Here is a 17,689-nt window from a genome sequence, read left to right as displayed (position 1 = left end):
GCAAAGAATTAAGGAGAAAACTAAACATTTTCATAAATAAGAAACGCAACTTAATTAACTATAGGTATCTGAATAATCTTTGAAGTCAGCTGTAGCCACCAACTCTGTACTAGCTAAGAATTATATTAAATGAAAAATGATTTTAAAGTATGTAGTTAAGGCTATTAAGAACTCGGGTAGGTTAAGAGTTTGAGTAAACATGAGTGAAACAATGACATGATGCTCGTGTGTCATAGCCCAGACATGAGTCATTAAGTCGTAGATGTTTGAAACATTATGGAATCACTATTTGTACACAGAAGGTAGTAAATAAGAACATATGTTATCAGTATCGATCGGTTATAAGTACTGCAAAATACAATCAGGAATACTAGAGTTATCGCAAGATACTAATCTTCTAAAAACAGTATCTCAAGCCTAAGTGCAATAAACAATTTATTTGCCTTAACCAAGTCTTGCAATAATATGACACTTACTACAACTCACTAAGATCTAAAACGATTACAGATTGAAATGCAGATTATTAGTTTACTAACATCCCAATTTTACTAACATTCGCAAAACGTAATGTTAGAAATTTCCCTAAATACCAATAAAAAGCTAAAGAATGCTACATGGACTCGTACGACTTTTATAGGTGCAATATACATTGCTAATTCGTATTTTTAATAACTACTTTAATTTGAAACTGAAAAGTATATACAATTTTATTTTTATCACTTATCATACCAGAATAATAATCAGAATTGGTCTTAATTATTATAGATCTTCATCTATAATTATACTTCCGGGTCTAAAATATTTGAAACTTCCATACTAAACCGTAGAGTTTCATCCAAAAGTGAAGGAGTTGATGTAGTTACGGCCTAAAGTACTTGCTATTTGTTATTGTTTTTCACATTATTACCACAAAGGCTCGTGTGAACTGTTATGCATTTCGTTGTAATCATTTAAACTTGGCCTGAGAAAATGCAGCTAAGAATGAGTTAAACGGTAAATCATTTTACTACCCTTCGCTTACGCATCGAGTCGACTTAAAATCCGAGTATTAATTTTTAATACTGAAAAACATTGAAATGTTTATTACATTGTTGTTAAGAAGAGACCGATAACCATTTTGGCCTTGTTTTGCCCATTTATTGGGCCACAGGTTAGTCCTATATTACTAAAGATTACAGAACATTAAATAAAATTGGAAGCTGGATTTCTCTTATGCAAGTTTACACAGGAGACTGAGCAGTATATATCGACAACGCGTGAAGACCACGGCTTACATTATCCCTGATCACGATTTATCCCTGACCCAGAATTAACATCGGCAAGGTGTGATTACCAACCACAACCGCACAGCGACTCGGACCGCATCTGCGGTCTCTCTCTGTGGGGTCTTACATCACTCATCTGCCGATCGCGGTCCGAACGATGCAGTTCTTCAATGTCTCGTAGTTTGTGCATTTCAAATGCATTTTCACGGCTGTTTAGTTTAGTTGATAATTGCGCAGCGGCGAGGTCTGGAGCCTCTGACATCTATTACAGGCATCAGGAGATGATTGATAAATGCCTAGCCATTATCTGAGGATTGGAGATCGGTAGCTAGATCTCGCGATAACGGAGATGAGCAGGCAGCACTTGGTGCAGATATTACAAGCCGGCGGTAATAATTACACCAGCTCCAGATAGCATCGCTCGCCAGCCCTCATTTGGCACCATAAAACGCTCGGAAAAAGAAAAAATGTAACACTCGTAAAAAATCTTGTGGGAACTAATTTTTTAAACATTGGAAAATGTACAATCTAATGAAAATTTCACAATAAAAAGTATAAAAAACACGTCATTATTCTCTGAAGTTTGTAAACTAATAATGAAAAATTGGTTATATCATAAATTAAAATAATTTGAACGTTACTCAAGAAGTTGAGCTAATCTGTTAAAAAGATAGCAATATTTTAGTTACTGTATTGATACATATTAATGGACCCATTTCTAAGGTATTTATTTACACAAGCGGGATTAGTATTTAATATAATGAGAGTTCGACTAAAACATTATTTTTCAAATTTTAAAATGTGTAGAACGAAATGTCAGTTTAGAAATATAAGTGAAAAACAGAAAACTTTTAACGGGCAAAAATACTTTTAATAAAGTCGTAAAATAGCGGTGATGCAATAAATATCTAAATTATGACACGATGTTTAAATATAATACTTTGTTATGGTAGTTAAAGAAACGTACATGGAGAATAATCATAAAGAATAACTACTTGATCAGGGTTTCAGTGTTGCATGATATCTGTGAAATCTTGTATGCTAGAACTGGCCTCCACCACAACATGGAGAATAATCATAAAGAATAACTACTTGATCGGGGTTTCAGTGTTGCATGATATCTGTGAAATCTTGTATGCTAGAACTGGCCTCCACCACAACATGGAGAATAATCATAAATAATAACTACTTGATCGGGGTTTCAGTGTTGCATGATATCTGTGAAATCTTGTATGCTAGAACTGGCCTCCACCACAACATGGAGAATAATCATAAAGAATAACTACTTGATCGGGGTTTCAGTGTTGCATGATATCTGTGAAATCTTGTATGCTAGAACTGGCCTCCACCACAACATGGAGAATAATCATAAATAATAACTACTTGATCGGGGTTTCAGTGTTGCATGATATCTGTGACATCTTGTATGCTAGAACTGGCCTCCACCACAACATGGAGAATAATCATAAATAATAACTACTTGATCGGGGTTTCAGTGTTGCATGATATCTGTGAAATCTTGTATGCTAGAACTGGCCTCCACCACAACATGGAGAATAATCATAAAGAATAACTACTTGATCGGGGTTTCAGTGTTGCATGATATCTGTGAAATCTTGTATGCTAGAACTGGCCTCCACCACATTCACAGCCAACGTGAAATGCCACTTTGATGTGATAGCCATCACAAATAACAAAACAAACACCTACAAGCACACCCTGGTGTTATGCTGTACAGTCTGCGACCATATATAATTCATATTCGTAATGGGTACTGGTATAAAACTAATTATACTTTCAAAAACAAATATTATATTTATATTTAGTTCTTTGGGCCGCAACAACTATACTACATAGAATAATTAATACTGGGACCGGTAGAATAGCACGAAAGCACAGAAACAAAATTTCAAGCTCGCTCCAGATTTTTCAAGACTTTCTTTGGTCAGGTTTGAGATAGTTTCTGGTAGTGCGATCAATTTTAGCTTGTGCTATTAAAAAACTCATATTTCATTAAGATAATTTCTCTAAAGACAAATAGTAGAAAACTTTGGTTTGATTACTACACGATACAACAACGCTTCAAGAAAGAAGTTTAGACAATTTTGTAACTTGGCCAAAAAGTAGCTAAAAACTACTCTATATATAATTTATTCAGAGGGCATTTAAAAAAATTCCTTACTTCTTAAATACAATTTCTTAATAAAATTAATGTTATTCATAAATAAGATACAGTTTTAAAATTTCAAATCTTTACTTATACACTTATTTTTATTACTGGTAATATCCTAAAAAACGTCCTACGAAGAGTTCTAAGATAAGAGCCGACGATCGCCGCACGGTTTTTGACGTCGGACTTTGCATTTGAGTTAGGTATAGAGCAATATACATTACTATGTGTATTTTAGTAATGTCAAACTTGTACTGTACCGACTCTCCTCTGTATTCTGTTGTATAAAAACCCTGCTCGGACAAGGAGAATAAGGTCAAAGGAAATCGGCCTCTCTTTAAAAGAATTCCATCTTCAAATGCCTATCAATCGCGAAAATCCTGCTTGAGTATTTCAAGTTTATTCCATAAGTAATATTTTTTTTACTTTTACGGTGCCTCATCTAACATTTAATGCAGTACTGTATTCATGTACGAGATGTAAAACAATTCCATCATGTAGATGTAACAATTGCACCGTCAATATGGGTAGTTGTTGATAACCACGATAAATTATTTCATGAGATTTCGGGATTTATACAACCGGCACAAATGTTCAGATGGTAGTACGGGTATACAATGCACAACATGAAAAGCTATAACACAAGTCCTTGTATGCCACAGTTTAAAAAAACGAGGCACACTGTTTTGCATTCCTTTAAGTCGTTTGGATTATACCTTTTTTACGCTACAGAATACAAATCATATATATTAATCGGCCAACTTATAAAAAGAATATTCAAGAAGGTTTTTTTACAGCTGGAAGATTCCATCCACACTGTCCAGATATTTGCAAAAGATTAATAGAATTCCACACACATGCTTATATGTATATTTAAAAAATCATTATCAACACTATAAATTGCAAACATTACTAGAAGGATGACTTTTGATATTAAAGATTAGGTTTAGTAGATTTTTTAATCAGGAAACAACTTTTGATAACTAAATAAATCCGTTAATAACCAAACACCAAATATTTGATGTTAACATAACATTTTGCTGATGATATAACTTAATAAACCGTTCATATTTGATCATCGGATGTACTTTAGACAAAAACAATGCATTCTTTGAGGTTCTATCGATTTCTCCAAACTAAGTAAGGCCTTTTTAATAGTATAACCTAGGACTAACATAGAACAAAGGGTGGGCAATTTTAAAATAAATTATACACACTCTTCGTGCGAAAACTGTTCTTTTTAGTATTATCAACAAAGTTTGAGTCGATATCATTCAATTACTGGCAATTAAGGCAAAAAGAGTAGATTAAATGTCACGTGGCTATATTTTATTGCAAATAAAGTGTTGTAATAATATTTGACCCAGAACTGAGAAGTGTTAACAAATTGATATCGTTTAGTCACTCCTATAAATATCGTATGATAAAATGAGCCAACAGGAGAAATGCCGCATTGAGAGTTTTATTTCTATTAATTTAAGCAGTAGAAAAGATTACTGTTCTGTTGTTTTATCTCGTAGTTAAATTTTTCATATGTTGATATTATTACCAGGAAGAAGTACTTGTGCCATCATTTTAGGTTAATAATACTCTTAGTATAAATATTAGAAATTAGTATAAAAAATAAAATAAAAATACCTCATTTGAAAACCTAAAGACATAAATAGGACGTTAAAACACTACTAAACAGACAAAAATAGAAATAAACAGTGTAGAACTTATAACAAATACATTTTAAGATATTTCAGCAACAATCTTTCAGGTAATACAATTGATTTCAGTAGGCTTATGTATTTTTAATTTCATGGCCACAGTCATTTAAGATAATTATGTTTCTCAAACAGTAGAAAATTTTGGTCATGCCATACCGTATTGTAGACATATAACGTAGAAACTTGGGAATATGTGGAAAACCACAGAAAAGTTATATTCACGTTTGTGAATTAATTTATGTCTTAAACTTATGTGTGATTTGTATTGAGACCTGATTTTAACATTGCTTATGTATATTTATGTATACATTTTCATGGAAGGTATAAAAAGCTGAAATTCAAACTACGTTTATACAAAACAATTTCGATCACACAGCCTTATCTGGTCACATCATCCAATGGAGATCTAAGTAATATTGTAGTACTTCCATTGAACTTAAATTTAATTACGACGTATATTTATTCCTTGAACAATTTTCTTGCAACGTGACTGATTTGGTTTCTACCTTACGTAGTGTCAATACAATGATTTATGTGATATAAGATTGGGTTACCTTAACAAGAAGTCTACCCTCTTTATGTACCATGTTATATGTCAAATCGTTACATTAAAGTTGCATCATTGTAACGTGAATATTTTATCAACGTTACAGAATGATAACACACGTCAGTCACAGCTAAACAATAATAGATGTATTATTTTTAGGGGTGTGATTTTGTTGGAAAATTTGATATCGAGTTTTATTAATCTACAAAAAAGTAAAAAATAAATAAATATTTAGTTTATATCACAACCATCAAATCTTAGGGCGTTTTAAGTACTTCAGTTACAATACGTATTTTATCACGTAAAAAATTAATACATCATGTGAGTTGATTTTCACTGAACGCGTAACTTCATTACATAGCACCTGCAAATTATCCAGGGTCTGCAAATTGAGACAGCATCTCTGACCATCTGGTGCTGAGTTTGAAGGTCATATCCACATCTCTGCCGGACTCAACAAAGACTTTACCGTTTAGTTATCACATTTAGGAACTGTTCCACCTCGTTTCTTCATAAGTGCCAAGGGGTATATTGGAAATACGTATGATTTGCGGGGACTTTACCGTGCTGAAGTCTCAGTTTTGGAATCATAACGGTGAAACCGTACAGTGAGGTTTCCGGAGCAAAGCCGACATTAAGTGTTTAGCAGCGGAGTTACCTGGGCGAGCGTATCAACAAATCGGACATAAACACAGAGGAGGAAGAGGAATGGCTGCGGAGGTGTGTTGGAGTAACATGTTAATCCAGACGGCCCCCGGCTACGAAGCCAATTAAATACAAATCTCGATCTTATTTTGAAAATTGCTCGCTCGACTGCCGCCGCCGCGCCGTCAAGGATCGATGATTACCTTGGTATCGATTACTAGTTCGCTCTAAACTCCTTCGGGCCATTGGAACTATTTAGTAAAACTGTTTTATGCAAGGAAAACTTTTGTGATTGCAGCCAAGCCGGGTTTCCGAGGTGAACCCGTTTTCATAAAACGTGCATGAAATCGAACGACTTACATTGAGTTAGATTTGACATATTTCGTTCCGATCAAATACAACTATATATTTTGTGTACAAGATGAGACCGATCTTTTCCATTAAACTAATACAAAGCAAAATGTGTTAACAAGTCCAACGTCCATAAATCTTTGTGATTTGACATCTCAGCGATTACTTAAATGTTATACATCTGTTAGCTATTTAAGATATGAGTAAATTATAAATAGGCTTTCTTAAAAACTGTAAATATATATATATATATATATATATATATATATATATATCATTTCAAAATTTGATAATGAAGTTAAGCTGTCATACGGACAAAAGTTGTAGCATTTGAAGTGGCCGGATTAAATAATATTGAAATAGTTTAATAAATCAGATTACGAAATAAACTACTAAATATTATGAAAATGTGCCTCTTTGCCTTCCTAATTCCTTTGCATAGCTATGGGGGAAGAAATTCACCTTTAAAGATGAACTTTATTGACTACAGAAGTATTACAATGTCTGCATCTAAAAATGAGAAGGTTCTTTTGTACTGAGTACGTTATAGCTTTGATTTCATTCACCCAGACAATGTCATATTTTTTTTGTTTAAGTGGTGAGCTTTGCATGGAAAAAGTTTTGTGTAAATCAAAACATTCATATAACACAATGTCTGACGAATATACTTACACGTCAACATTAATGGAGTGTTAAAACCCATTTTTAACACCGTTAAAAGACTAACCAGGCGATATTAAAATGTGGCCTACCACCCACACCGAGTAGTAAAAATAAATGTTGTTGAATCTCACTGGCGTTGGTGACTCGCCAGGGCAGCGTGTGTAAATTAGACAATTGACAGACAGAGACGCTGTCAGCGGATCTGGTGGCTAAGGCTAGGGGCAGAGAGGCCGACAAGCTCGCCAAACTCTCAGATACACCACAACTGTCCAAACAATCTTTCCGGGAAAAAAAGAATCAAATTTAACATAGGCGGACATGTGGATCACGATAAATGACCAGGGTCTGATGGTTATTGTGCTTAAATAAGGGATCTTTCGGTCGGGGATTTCAATTTCACAAAGAACATCACAGTAAACGTTCAGCATAATATTTATTCCTCAGAGTAACAGCATGTTAGTAACAAAGGAAGAAATTTGCAGCTATTGTATTTTTAAGGACACGACTTAGAAGAAATATCCAACTTGTAAGAAAAAGTCACTAATTGATATGTCCTTGTAGCAACATGTACAATTACACGAGAGCATATGCTGCATATTCGTTAGCTTGCTACTACCATAAATTTACAAGACCTAAGGTATTACTCTCTCTTTGAATAGGTTAGTGTTAGTTAAAAAAGAAAACAGAAACTACGAAGATAAACAGAACTGAAAAGTGGGCACTCATTTTTTGTCTAACCAATATTTTCAAATAAAAATTGCATTGACTTGCACATGCCATATACCACTTGAAATTCTTCTAGTATTAATACTGCATATGTACTGATTGGTAACGTTGGAGATTAAAATGAAACTGTCACAAATCCGCGATGCAATAGCCCTTGCTTTAACTATTAACTTTAATAACATGTTTACGATTATTTAATAGCATATTTAGATTCTATGGGTTGGGATTTAAGGAACATAGCATAGAAAGTAGGAATAGCAGTAAGGCATTACACCGCGACCCAATTTGCGTTGTACAAGCATATATCCAGTTTTATCGATATGGAGTCGATAGAGGAATTTCCCCTAAGAACGAAATCGATCGTTATCTGCTCTTGTTTTGATGGTTGACCGTAGAAAAGGAAGCTATCAACAGGATTATAAGTATCAAATGATATTGTTTTCTCAGATGATTTTTTAAGCTATATGCACGCGTTAAAAGAGACCGTCAGACAAATAAATGTTAGGCATAACACTGTCAGTCAAGAAGATAAATAAAATAAAAGTCACCATTTTAGCTAAATAGTTGGTCTTCGCGTGACTAACTGGCACTGATCACGTTTTATGATCTAAAACCAAATTATTATTGGATAACCTTATTTATACCTATGTGAATTTCTATAGACTTCCCAAATCACTTAAAAACTAGATTGTGTGGTGCTTTTACAGTTTGCTCTTGGATCCTGAACTACTAGAACTGAAAAAGATACGATATATTCTGTGGGTAGATCCTGCCAATTTGACTAATAAAGTATCGATCGTTAAGTTTGAAATATACAGGGGAACATTACTTCCTTTATTGTGTTTGTGTCGCTATGATTTATTTACGTTGTTGGGTAGATGTAGTTACAAGTTTCAGATTCCGTTACGCCTGATCTACACTGAAAATACATGAGTGACCTTTAAGGATACAAAGCTGTCTGGAGTCGAAGACGATAATAGCGCATTCCTCACAGCCTGTCAAGCGGTTTCTAGAAACTCTATCATCAAGGATCCCGTGGAGGAGATCATGAGAAAGAGAGTAAATTGCTGCACAAACTGCAGACCCAAGTCGCTACCGCCAGAGCTATGAAGCCGTCTCGGCCGGCCACGGCGGGTATCGACAGGGTATTGTTACTGGGCTATTTGTCAGAGGCTTAGAGGCTGAAAAACACTTGCGCTGCAAATTATGCCAATATTAAAAGACACACAATAATTCATGCCGGGCGCGCGGTAGTTTTCCCTTCCAACCGGTTCTGGCCCGCGCCGTATAATTCAAACCGATACTAAACAATGCATAATTCTCAGCTGGTATTGTCCTGACATGATTTGTTACCTGTTAATGGCCGGTGCAGTCAGAACGAAACTCCGGCTCGAATGAATCAATTGGCGCTCCGAGCTCTTTGTAATCCCCGGACACGCACTCGTTCCCGTGCCCGAACGTCTCATCGTCTACCGGAGAAGTGGGTGCCATTTGTTTCAAATCAATGACTAACCAGAAGTTATCCCTGAGCCTACGCCTGAAATTCCCTTTCGTGGCTTTATCGAGCGTATGGATTTGTACAGATAGAAAACAGAATCTAGTCTCATATTCGATGGCTAAACAGTTCGAAATAATGAATTCACAGTCATTAATTTATTCACAAAGTTTAACATGCATAAGTAATTTAATATGAGCAGGTGAGATCTGCACTCAGTTATATATCTATTATAAATTAAGAAAACTCAGAAGAGTTACTGTGCAGTAATTTTAAATAAATGGTTCTTTTCCTACATTTAAAATGTTGCATGATTAAGGAAACCTGTTCAAGTAGTATTTCCATACAGGATTCCTTAACTTAGCTGTAAAATGTCTAAATGAAAAACTAAAATAACTAAAGCTACTATATTTGTAAAAGTTATTGGTTAAAATACTTTTAATTTGTTTTGGTAATTCATAACCATGATTAAACTCTGTGTAACTAACATATTCAAGACAAGAAGTCTCAAACTTGGACCTGTGGATGATCTTTAGTGAAGTTTTCAGAATGTTCCATGTATGTCATTCGAGAAGTGAATTGCATTCATTTAAAATCGCCCGGACATCATCTAAACTCCTTGCCCCCATGAAAATCGTGTATCCGAACAGTTTCTTCTTCGACGAGTTCATATCAGTACTGAATATCTATTAAGGTTTTTCTGCGCAATAAATCAGGTGAACGTCCCAGTCCCAGTGTTAGCTCGCCTCGCCGCGTCGTCCGCTATGGGGAACACGAACACATGATGGACTAAAAACAAGCTCGTCAGTGACACAGCCCGCCTAGGGGCCGTGTAATGCGGTGCAAAAACCTCAAAGGGGCCCCGCTACCGGATAAATCATCTGGGACGATGCGCCAGATCTGGCCGGGAGAGGCTGATTTTGTTGCTCTGTACATCTAATAGGCTACTATCGAACTTTGGAGGGTTTCAAAATTTCTTGTGGGGGTTCTTCCAACAACATTTCTGAGTTTCTGGAAACATTTTACTCGTGTTTTCTTACAGCAGGCTAAGTAATTCAAGTAATAGTTAGAACTAATATATTTACAACAAAAATTTTAGTCAGGGCATTGTAAATTTCGTTGTTGCCAGGACTCATTAATATACTAAATATTACAGTAATAAACATGATTAACATTGTTTAATGGTTATGTCTTATTTTGAAGGCTAAGATAATCGTGCCCACACATTCAAGTAAGATCATTAAATGGAGCTAGGATGTGTGCCTAATTATCATATTCTTAAACATAAAAATATTCTTTTATAGGAAAGTACTTTATGTAAAAAAAATAAATAATTTGGCTATTATTTATGTGTCCATGTTCTGTTCCATTCAATCAGGACCTGAATGTTGTTTTGTCTCATAAACACGTCGGTGGTGAGAAAAACGATTCCATAAAAAGTGCTGACTTTTTTTATTGTATAGGTATTAAATTGATTTTTACTATCTGGTGTTATCATCTGAAATGTATTCACGGTAGGCAACATTACTAGGAGGTATAGCGCTCTAGTAAGCGCGAACATAGCGGAGACCGGGACTAACGCTGGGAGCAAGTAATACGGAAATGGGAGGCGCTGTGTCCGCCTCTTCGCGATTATTTTCCAATTTAACATCCCACTTCCAGCTGCCGAGTTTTCTCCCAATTAATGGGAAAGTTATGGGATATGACCCCCAGCAGCGATGCATTCCCCATTGATTAATGGATTCGTAGTCACTTATTAATGGTTAACGAGCATTTGCAAGATTTCAACTTTGATTCCATTGCATTTTAGAGTAGAATTACTCACTTTGTTCATCAGAATGTATTCCTTTCATGTAAGTCATTAAATATCTTCAAAACACTTGCTCCAATAAAACACCTTTAACCCATTGAACCGATAACTAGTAATTAAATGTAACATCATAATAATAATAATAATAATATTCTTTTCTTTATTTCTTTATTCTTTTTCTTTATTCTTTCTTTATTCTTTATTGCATCAACAATCAACAATTTCACAATTGTTCATTCAGTTAAAACACTGTTTAAAATCTTATATACAGTATTAAAATTAATGTTAGATTATTTTTGTAAAATTAGCAAATAAAACATAGTCTATGTTACTATATACATTTTAAAGTTATTGTATTTATTTATTCCTTAAATAACTGAATCCTTATTATAACATTGTTCTGATTAGTAAATATTTTAGTCTTTATTTTAAAATATTTAACGAGTAGTATCTTCACCGAAGGTCTCAACAGAACGCAGTTTTATACGCAGAGACGTAACTAGCTAGCTTAAGTGGTTATAATTAGAGAATTAATTAGGCTTACGCAAAAACAGATAGGCTAAGTAGCGGTTCGCGTGACATGTCACTGGACATGAGATAGTACAGGTTAGATAATTGTAAGTAATGCCTTCGTGTACCATTGTTGTTAGCTGGTTGTATGCCTTAGTAATGCACTTATTGTCAACAACGTCTCGTGCCTACATAGAATATAAAATAACTATAAAACCTGTTTAACTTACGTCCTGTAGCAAAAGTTCGTTTTTAATAATAGTTAGGAATAAAAATATAAATACTGGCAATAAAAATTATTTCCTTCGGTAAATAGCTGATTCGAGTAAAATATATTTTTTTACTGTCACGCATTTCTGATAAGTAAAATAATATTTTAATCAAAACTAACACTATAACATAATTAACGTTATATTAAAAAAAACTTACAAAAACGCACTGTATGTACAGTTACATAATGATTTTTCTCAACACGTATTTACTTTAATAGCAACTGGTAAAAATAATTCCCAATAATTTTTTTGTAGTTAGCTATACATTTTTTTATAAAGTTTTTGTAGTAGAACTATAAATTAACTACAATAAAATAGTTCAGTGCAATATATGTGTGAGCAAGTTCACATTAAACGTAGGCAATTAAAAAATGTTATGTGTTAATATAGTTAAAACTAAATATACTTATATTTTTTTAACAAATTATAATTTTTGAGTTAAATGTTTGGGCCGATCCCATAAACACAGTATGTGGTTTCGTGACCACTCCAAGTGTTGGGAAAGACAGGTAGTTCAGTCTGTAATTCTGGGTCGAAGGTCGCTTATTTCGATATATCGGACCGATTATAGGAGCTACTTCGCAGGTGGTCCACCGTTAAGGGAGTGTGGTTCCTAATGGTCTATTACTTGTTTCGTAACTAATAATCGCTCCATTTTCCCACCTGGGCCACAATCTGCTCAATATGCAGTTACGATTTCCTAGGAATTCGAGGTGTTACAGTTCATGTGTTTACCATAAATAAGGTGAAACGTGATTAAAGTCCAATTTACTTCAATGCGTGGTAGAACTCTACCAAGTTCTAAGTTTACTTAAATTATTCAGAATTTTACAATTTTATTTCTTTTTCTAGGCAAAGACTCTGAGCTTACTGAAATTTTAACGCTTAAACTTAAAGTTATGCCTACCTACATCTATTGTGTACACAATTCTATAGTTTTATGTTAAAATCTAGCTAACACTGCGAACAGTATAATAATAAAATTTAAACTATTTTATATTTTAATTAACCAAAACAAGGCTCCAGTGAAGTAATCTTGTTTTGTTTAGAGTATATTTGTTAAAAGATATCTTATGAAGCATTTTGATTAACACAAAATGCCAAGGAAACAAATGCTAATATATTTTTAATTGATCTCCAAATGTGCGTGCTATCTTGATAAAAATCCATAAAACAAGTAAACAACCACGCCTCCTACATCGAACACTGCAGTTGATATGATACATCGCTATAACATTATCAATCAACTGTATCATATATATAAGTCTATAAAAACTGTTTTTCCTCGTAAAGTCTAACTTTAAACTCGCGGGGTCTCTCTCTTCACGAAAAGGTACAAGAACACATGGTGAAACCACTGCGGAATCGACACAGAAGGAAAGACAAGAGAGGGCTAACAGTGAATGGCCATGGAGCTCGCCGGGAGAGCCGTGTAATCGCCCTTATTGTGGCCCTGCGGTGAATGGGGTGACTACCCTCTGTAATTTATGGTCTCTCACATAATATCTAGGTCAATAGCGCACTCCCTCACCGATACACTTGCATTTATTATTCTGTATACCTTGCTCTAGTAGAGAAATAGTTCTTAAGTTAGCGATTATATTTAAAAGTATAAATATTTCAGATTTTAAAAGACTTTTTGAAGGCGAACCTATATTATTGCATAAAGTAGTAGAAATATTGGGAAGGAACAAAAAACAAACAAAAAAGTAGTATCACTGAAGAATTGATACATAAAAAGAAAGTTTATTTCGTTTTGAAGGCAGATGTTTGATAATTTCTTCAAAATCTCAAATGTAAATAAACAATATATGATTTTAATAGCATTTCTGACTTGAGGAGGTAAGTTCATAAAAAAACCATACAATATAATAGCAGTGATGTATTGGCTCTGTTACTTAACGAGTAATTTGAATGAATTCATGCTTAAGCAGTCACCATAGAACTCTAAATCTTATAATTAAATACTGAATCTAAATACGAGTTGTTTCTTGCAAGTTCCATAAAACTATCATTATTTGCGACTGTTGAGTTTGAACTCTATTGTTCAGATAGTCCTTAAGCTTTTCATACGGACACGTATTAGTTTTTACGGGATTACCGAAATAATAAAAAGAATTAGGCACTTACTTTGGCCAAGGTGAACTCGCTTCATCCAAGGGTAGATTTGTGGGGGCGGGTTTCCAGAAGTTCCCGTCTTGGAGGTCGAATTATTCCCAGTGTTCGAAGAGTTCGAGGATGTCGAAGAAGCCGGAGAGGAGGAGCTTTGCGAGGCAGCCGTCGACGAGTTCTGGGCTGCCGACGTCGCAGGGGAGGTAGCCGATGCAGAAGCCGAAGTTCTGGCCGAGGAGGCCGGTGTGGACTTTATGGGAGAAGAACTTCTGGCGGGCTGACCTCCTGTGCTGAGATCCTGAGGGGACGACACGTTGGTCGTTGCCGTGGTGGAGTCAGCGTACTTGCAGGAGTTGGAGCTGAGGTTGGTCACTGTCGTGTTGTTGTTGAGGATCGGCGAGACAGCTCCTGGAGAGGAGACCGTGTGGTGGTGCAAGGGCTGCAGATGGCCCACTCCCAGCCGGTTATGGGAAGAGTGCAGTTGAGTGTAGTCTATCATGTCCCCGGACTGGTGCATGTATTGACCCGCGTACTGCTGTGGAGAGTAACAACCTCCGGGAGCGTACGAGGACACGACTCCGGGGTTAGCGTTGTAGTACTCCGACCCCGGACTGCTCGCCTGAGGGTGCTGAGGATGTGAAGGGTCCACAGGGGAGGCACCGGACCTCACGGCTTGCCCTTGCTGATAGCAGGACGCCAAGGAATTCACGAACTGATAAGAACTCATTTTAAGTTTTAAACTATTCGGGAATAGAACACAGAAAAAAAGTTTTCACTGTTACATAATAGTTCCACTGTGACAAGAGAAGCGGAAACCGACTTTGCACTGAACTAGAAGACGACCAGAGGACCTGTTGACCGCATAATCATCGATAAGACCGCTCGCGGACGAACTGTCAGAGCCAATGTTTTATGACAACGGGACGACGCGCACTGCTCTAGAGCTTGACGTGTTTTCGGTCCGAGTCCGCCCAGAGTCGACTGCGCTGCGGGGCTCTGAGGCTCTGCGATTGGGCGAAGTGGCCGGGTGGGGGGTGGTTGGTGGGGAGACTTGTCCGCGAGTGTCGCTCCTCCCCGAGCGACAGGGACCTCCTCCCGAACGCCCTGCTTTGCTTATCACCTCACTTCCTAGCTAAATATTTTTGTTTCTTAACGATCTAGTTTGTTTATTTTTACTAAATTTTCTTTTACAAAAATTCTTGACTGTTTACATGTCTATTTCATATAGCCGAAATTCACAGGAATAACATGGATAGGTGCGGTGTATCTAAAGTATGTACTTCTTATCAACATCTAAAATGATTGAGTATTAAATTTAGATTATACGATATGTCCTGAAATGGTTTATGAAAGATAGTATTCATCAAAGGATAAGTGTTGAGCCCTCCTTCCTCGTTAGACTCTAGGTCAACATGATGTATCCTTAAAGATGAAATGATTACAACGTCCTTTAAATGCATCTACTTAAGAAGTAGCTTAACACTTTGCACATCAGAAGACGGGAGCAGAAAAATTTATTTTTGGTACAGTTGGAATTTTTCATTAGTACTGTTACCCTGTGTCAATTTTCTTTTCCAACACATGAGAGACATATGTGTCTCTGGTGAACATTAATTGTCAACATTTATATTAGGCTGAATTATTTGATAATATTCCCTTCCTTAATTTGAACACCAAATTGTTATGGTCTTTACAATCATGGTGAACATTTACTGACCTACAAGGTTGAATATTTAATAAACCACATTATTCTGCTCTAATATTGTGTCACGTTATATAGACCAAACACTTCTAATGCGGTTTTTGATTCATGTTTTGGTGAATACACTAATCGTTTGTAGTATACACCACAATGCACATACGTTCAGTATACAAACAATCTCACTAAATATATAAACTTTGGATATGCAGAGCTATCAAAACTGCGTGCGTGTCACAAATTTACGATCCTTAAAGTGTTTTATAACCTCAAAGTTATCACTCATTTAAACCGTTCACAACTTTTATCAAAAGGAGGTCTTACTGATATACAATGATTGTTAAAAAACGAAGAAAAAAAATTGAAGATGATTACAAATTTTAATTTATGGTAAATTTATAACCTAAAATTATAACAGTATAACGAAAAAGATCAATATTAGCATTCTAATCGTATAGGATTAAAATTATTTATTTAACTAATTGACATAACTCACGTAGTTATAGTAAAGAAGTTTCTAAACTAACAAATTGGTCTACATGTATATATTTAAGATTGGTTTTAAGAAGCTTTAACAACTGATATCTGCTATATAAAAAAGCTTAATAATCTTAATGCAAAATTGGTATTACAGTTCGTATTGGAATTGGTTAATTGGATAAGAAAAGTCGAACAGAGATCTGATGATCAAAATAAATGATTTCGGGCTTTGGCAAACATTGCAAGCGAACTAGTACGACACCTCTGTACATTTATAACAGATACATTCAAATGAACGATTTATAAAGGGAAATGTCTGTACTGGTATATGTATGGAATATGGACGGATAAACGATGTAAAATTGGTTGGGGTTCTTTATGAGTATTGCACTACTAAGGCTATTATTTAACATAGTTTAACATGTTATACTAAACTATGTCTTAGACCATTGCAGAGGCAAAGAGCCCTAGGAGGATATTTTACTAGGAGGCACCAAAATATCTTTCACTTCCTAGAGAAAGACACTAGCACTGAGGAATTACAACCAAACGTGACTAATGCCTAACCTGCAGCAGGTCGTATCTTACTAGGAGAATAGACAATCCTAAGATGGCAGGTGGTTTGCCTACGAACTATCTATACTATATACTACAGTTTATCATTTGTTTGCTCATTGAATTTCAATCTAGCAAATTATACTACTCTATAGGAGTTCAGTTTCTGCATTTCCTCAGTAGAAAGTTTATTCTATATTATATAAGTTTCAGAAATCACATATGGTTAAATATTGCTTTAGTCATTAGTTTTAGAAAGGCTTAGCACTACCTGTTCAAATTCCACATTAAGCTCAACTATGAAACAGAACTTAAGTATTCAACTCATTGTTACTATCGAGATATAAGTAATATTTTCAAAATAACAAACGCCCGACAGCTTAACGTATTAGTTTACCCAAGTATCTCGTACTGACTTTGCTCATGTCATAGGTTAGAATGACATGGTTTGTTATATGTTATACTATATTGCTTTTGTTATGTTTTATGGAGTTATCATTATTATAATTTGTAATACGTAGTAGAATAATAATATTTCAAGGAGACTAGTTTTCTCTAAGTGAATCCTTCTTTAACGTGCTTAAAAATTACTGGGTTCAAAAATGTGTATTATGTTTTTGATTTATTTTTTAAAGCAGAGATACTAAATATGAGTTTCTATTGCTGAAATCCTATAT

The 17,689-nt window shown here is 35.1% G+C and overlaps 1 protein-coding gene across 1 annotated transcript in view; it reads right to left on the bottom strand.

The window, feature by feature from the left end:
• Window positions 1-15,245, bottom strand: part of LOC124369812 (homeotic protein Sex combs reduced) — a 72,446-nt gene extending 57,201 nt beyond the window's left edge. Inside the window, exon 1 of the mRNA XM_046827925.1 lies at window positions 14,297-15,245. Within this exon, the coding sequence (XP_046683881.1) occupies window positions 14,297-15,005 (709 nt within the window). The 5' untranslated portion in view covers window positions 15,006-15,245. The remainder of the gene's footprint in view (window positions 1-14,296) is intronic.
• Between the last annotated feature and the right edge of the window lie 2,444 nt (window positions 15,246-17,689).

Source organism: Homalodisca vitripennis, chromosome X (genome assembly GCF_021130785.1).
Source record: "Homalodisca vitripennis isolate AUS2020 chromosome X, UT_GWSS_2.1, whole genome shotgun sequence".
In the NCBI taxonomy this organism is placed as follows: domain Eukaryota; kingdom Metazoa; phylum Arthropoda; class Insecta; order Hemiptera; family Cicadellidae; genus Homalodisca; species Homalodisca vitripennis.
This window is presented reverse-complemented; position numbering and strand designations above follow the sequence as displayed.